General features: G+C 38.5%; 1 protein-coding gene across 1 annotated transcript; it reads right to left on the bottom strand.

The window, feature by feature from the left end:
• Nucleotides 1-1,211: 1,211 nt before the first annotated feature.
• Nucleotides 1,212-3,201, bottom strand: LOC137743831 (cytochrome P450 71AU50-like). Its single transcript, XM_068483764.2, has 2 exons — nucleotides 2,231-3,201; nucleotides 1,212-1,962 (listed from the first exon to the last, which is right to left on the bottom strand). The coding sequence occupies exons 1-2, from the start codon at nucleotides 3,113-3,115 to the stop codon at nucleotides 1,348-1,350; spliced, it is 1,500 nt and encodes a 499-aa protein (XP_068339865.1). The 5' UTR covers nucleotides 3,116-3,201; the 3' UTR covers nucleotides 1,212-1,347.
• Between the last annotated feature and the right edge of the window lie 385 nt (nucleotides 3,202-3,586).

Raw genomic sequence — 3,586 nt, 5'->3', positions numbered from 1 at the left:
ACCTGATTTTCTTGACGATAAATGTGAGAAAACTGAATATGCATAGAAAAAAAAATGGTATAACAATTTGCCCAATCCCTGATAAATGCCAAGGCCCAAGGCACCTGAGAAGATGCATTAGAAAGAAAATGCACTGCCACAACATAATCATACTCCATCCAAAGAGAATGTCAACCCCTCTCTAAAGCCATATAAACAATATGAATAACAGCTTTAAGTTCCACCTCCAAAGTAGTAGCAATGCCAAAAGATCTTGCAAAGCATCCAAGACAATGACCCAAGTGGTTACGAAAAATACCACCAAAACTAGCCATGCCCGGAGTGTTCACTTTAACTTGAAAATCACAAGGAGAAACCCAAAAAAACTCATAAATTCTAGCCGCCCTTGAAGGCCATAATAATTGAAGTTGAGTGCCAAAACCACACATCAATGGATAGGAAAAAAAGGATGTGATACCAGAGAATAACGTAGAAACTTGAAATAAGGCTAAAATTTTGCGCCAAACTGCCAAAGAAAAGGAGAAAATGAGCACCCTAAAAATAAATGATGAGGAGCTTCAGTAGCCTTACAATACCAAGAGCACATCGACGAAAAAGAGAACCCCCAATGAAGCAATAAATCATCAGTTAAAAGCTTCTCATAAAGAAAACGCCATAATAAAATAAATTTACATAGTCGAAAAACATCTACGCCAAACCTCTTTATTTCAAGGAACAACGACTTGTTTACTACACTTAAAGTCCTAAGCCAAAGACAAAGATAATACACCATCTGAAGTAGTCAACCAAATAAGTTTGTCATCCATTGTCGACAAGGGGAGCTTAATTGCCGAATTTCAAACCATATAGCTGAAAGGCGCTAATTAATAGGGCAAAACCAATCCTGAAGAGAATTATTAAGAGCAGGGAAACATAGTAAACCCTATTTGTAGATATATATATAAGCAAGTAGCTTGAAACTCAGTTGGTTAAGAGTATTAGCCCGTGCACCCGGGATCCCATGCTCGAATCCCCCTCCCATAGTATAATGTAGATTATCTTATTGTTTGTAAAAGATAAGTATATATACATCTCCACTAGTATTAACAGAACCGTAAAGACATGCATATTGCATATTCTTCCCTATGATCCTATCAATGTTTCAAAATAACTCTTTATAGAAAAGGACATGCTAGTTGCTTTGATTTACTATATAGACATGGGACTTATCATTATTGAAACTTTGACAACAATTTGCTTAATTTATTCCATTGCTCGTTCTCCTCATCAAGTAAAGAAAATAAGTGTAAGACAGTAGAAAAACAGAAAAGATAGTCCACAAGTAGGAAAATAGACACTACAAACACATTAATTCTGAAGGCGATATGAAGGAATAGCGAGCAAATGCTTGGCCCTTGAGACTGTAATACCAAACCCCTCAGTCATATCCAAGTCATTTGGCAACATGTTATCTGGAAGTTCCCAATCAAAACAATGCACAAGTTGTGCCAACACAAATTGTACCACAGTAAGCCCTAACTGAATTCCAGGGCAACGTCTTCTGCCAGATCCAAACGGTATAAGCTGAAAGTGGTTTCCTCTAACATCAACACTATTACCCTCAAACCTCTCTGGTACGAACTTCTCTGCATCTTCCCAAGCACTTGGGTCTCTCCCAATTGCCCACGCGTTTATGATCACACGTGACTTTTTTGGTACGTGGTAGCCATCGACAATGCAATCTTCAATGGCTGCATGAGGAACCAACAATGGTGCCACTGGATGTAGCCTCAAGGTTTCCTTGACTACCATGTCCAAGTAGTCCAATTTCTCCAATTCTGATTCCTCCACCATTCTATTGAGGCCTACAACATTTTCTAGCTCTTTTTGGACTTTCTTCATAACCTGTGGATGTCTCATGAGTTCCGAGAGCGCCCACTCGACTGTTGTTGATGTGGTGTCCATTGAACCCGCAAACATGTCCTGCCAATAAATTTTTCATAGATGAAATATATATATTAGCGGGACTTATCTACATAGATGACAATTTATTGTACATGATAAGGCACAAATTTGTACCATCAACAGTCAATCTAGTATATTCAACCAAAAATTGACCTAATCAGTCGTTCAAAATCACAATCTTAGACCACACCATGCTAAATTTATCTAACAAGAAACAATTTCGTTGTAATGATATCAAGCAGGAATAACAAGAGAAATACATAAAATGATATATACGTATACTTACCAACATTATGGCTTTGATATTGGTGCGTTCGATTCGGTAGTCAGAATCTTCAGACCCCATGAAAGCCACCATGACATCAACAAAGTCCTTAGTTCTTTCTTCATCCTTGGATTGAAGATGTTCATCAATAATCTTCTCAAAAAATTCATCAAACACCTTGTTAATAGCTTTCATTTTTTTAGTGAACCCTTGGAGGTCAAGCGGCGCAATACAAGGAATGTAATCTCCCAAGTTAGGGCCCGCTGATAATTTGAGAGCCTCTTTCATCACAGCCGTGAAACCCCTCTCGTCAAACTCCTCGTACTTGTACTTCTTCCCAAACACCATCTTGCAGGTCATGTCAACGCTGAGCGAAGATACCTTGTCACTGAGATCAATAGCAACGCGTCCATTATTGGCATCCTCTTGAACAGACTGAATTAGGAGGGCAACCTCTTCTCTCCTCATCGACTTGAAAGAATTGATTTTGTGGTTGCTAAGTAATTCGAGCGTGCACATCTTTCGGATGTCGCGCCAATATGAGCCATACTCAGCAAAGCTCAGGTTCCTTTGCCCAAAGGAAATGTGCTTTGAACCTTCATGAGGTGGTCGACTTGCAAAAACGAGGTCATGCGTTTTGAGGAACAGCTCGGCCGCTCGTGGGGACGAGACAACAATTGTGGGTACGAGGCCTAACCGCAAGTACATGATATCGCCGTATTTCCTGGATAGTTGATGAAGATCCCTGTTTGGGAATTTCCCTAACAAATGGAGGCTGCCAAAAATAGGAAACCCTCTCGGACCAGGAGGTAACATCTTTTTCTTGGTCTTGCCTTTTGATATGCATGTTTGCAGGATGTGAACAAGTGCAAGCACCCCAATTGTTGCCCAAATCCAAAGTGCCATATTGCTCTTTGGGAATTCTCAGAGAGGTTTCTAGCTGTTTCTGATTTAGTATTATGAATGGTAGCTGATGCTTGATTTTATAACTTTGGATGAGTGGATGAGTGATCAACCGTTAATTTACTAATAATTACTTTTATATGATCGTAATTTATTTATAATCTCATATAAGATGTCTCCTTATCCTTAACAGTGGTTATGCAATTTGTATGATAATAATACATCAGTCATAAAGAGAAAAAGTAGTCAACCTCATACCGCGGATGGCAAATATTTCCCTGCTAGTTAATAATTTAATGGTTTCGAAGATTTAATGATTGAACGATCATACGAAAAGATAAGCATTTTGCCTTGACAAGCAAAGAAAAACTAGTTAACATTCAAGTGGCAGGAGTCGTATCAAAGAAAAACTAGAATTGCTTTTCCTACATTGTGATTTCATATATATTTTGACATTTTCTCTAAAAGTATATT

Source organism: Pyrus communis, chromosome 11, assembly GCF_041283825.1.
Source record: "Pyrus communis isolate YQ-2024b chromosome 11, ASM4128382v1, whole genome shotgun sequence".
NCBI classification, from domain to species: domain Eukaryota; kingdom Viridiplantae; phylum Streptophyta; class Magnoliopsida; order Rosales; family Rosaceae; genus Pyrus; species Pyrus communis.
The sequence above is the reverse complement of the archived record's forward strand: the minus strand, read 5'-3'. Positions and strand labels throughout refer to the sequence as shown.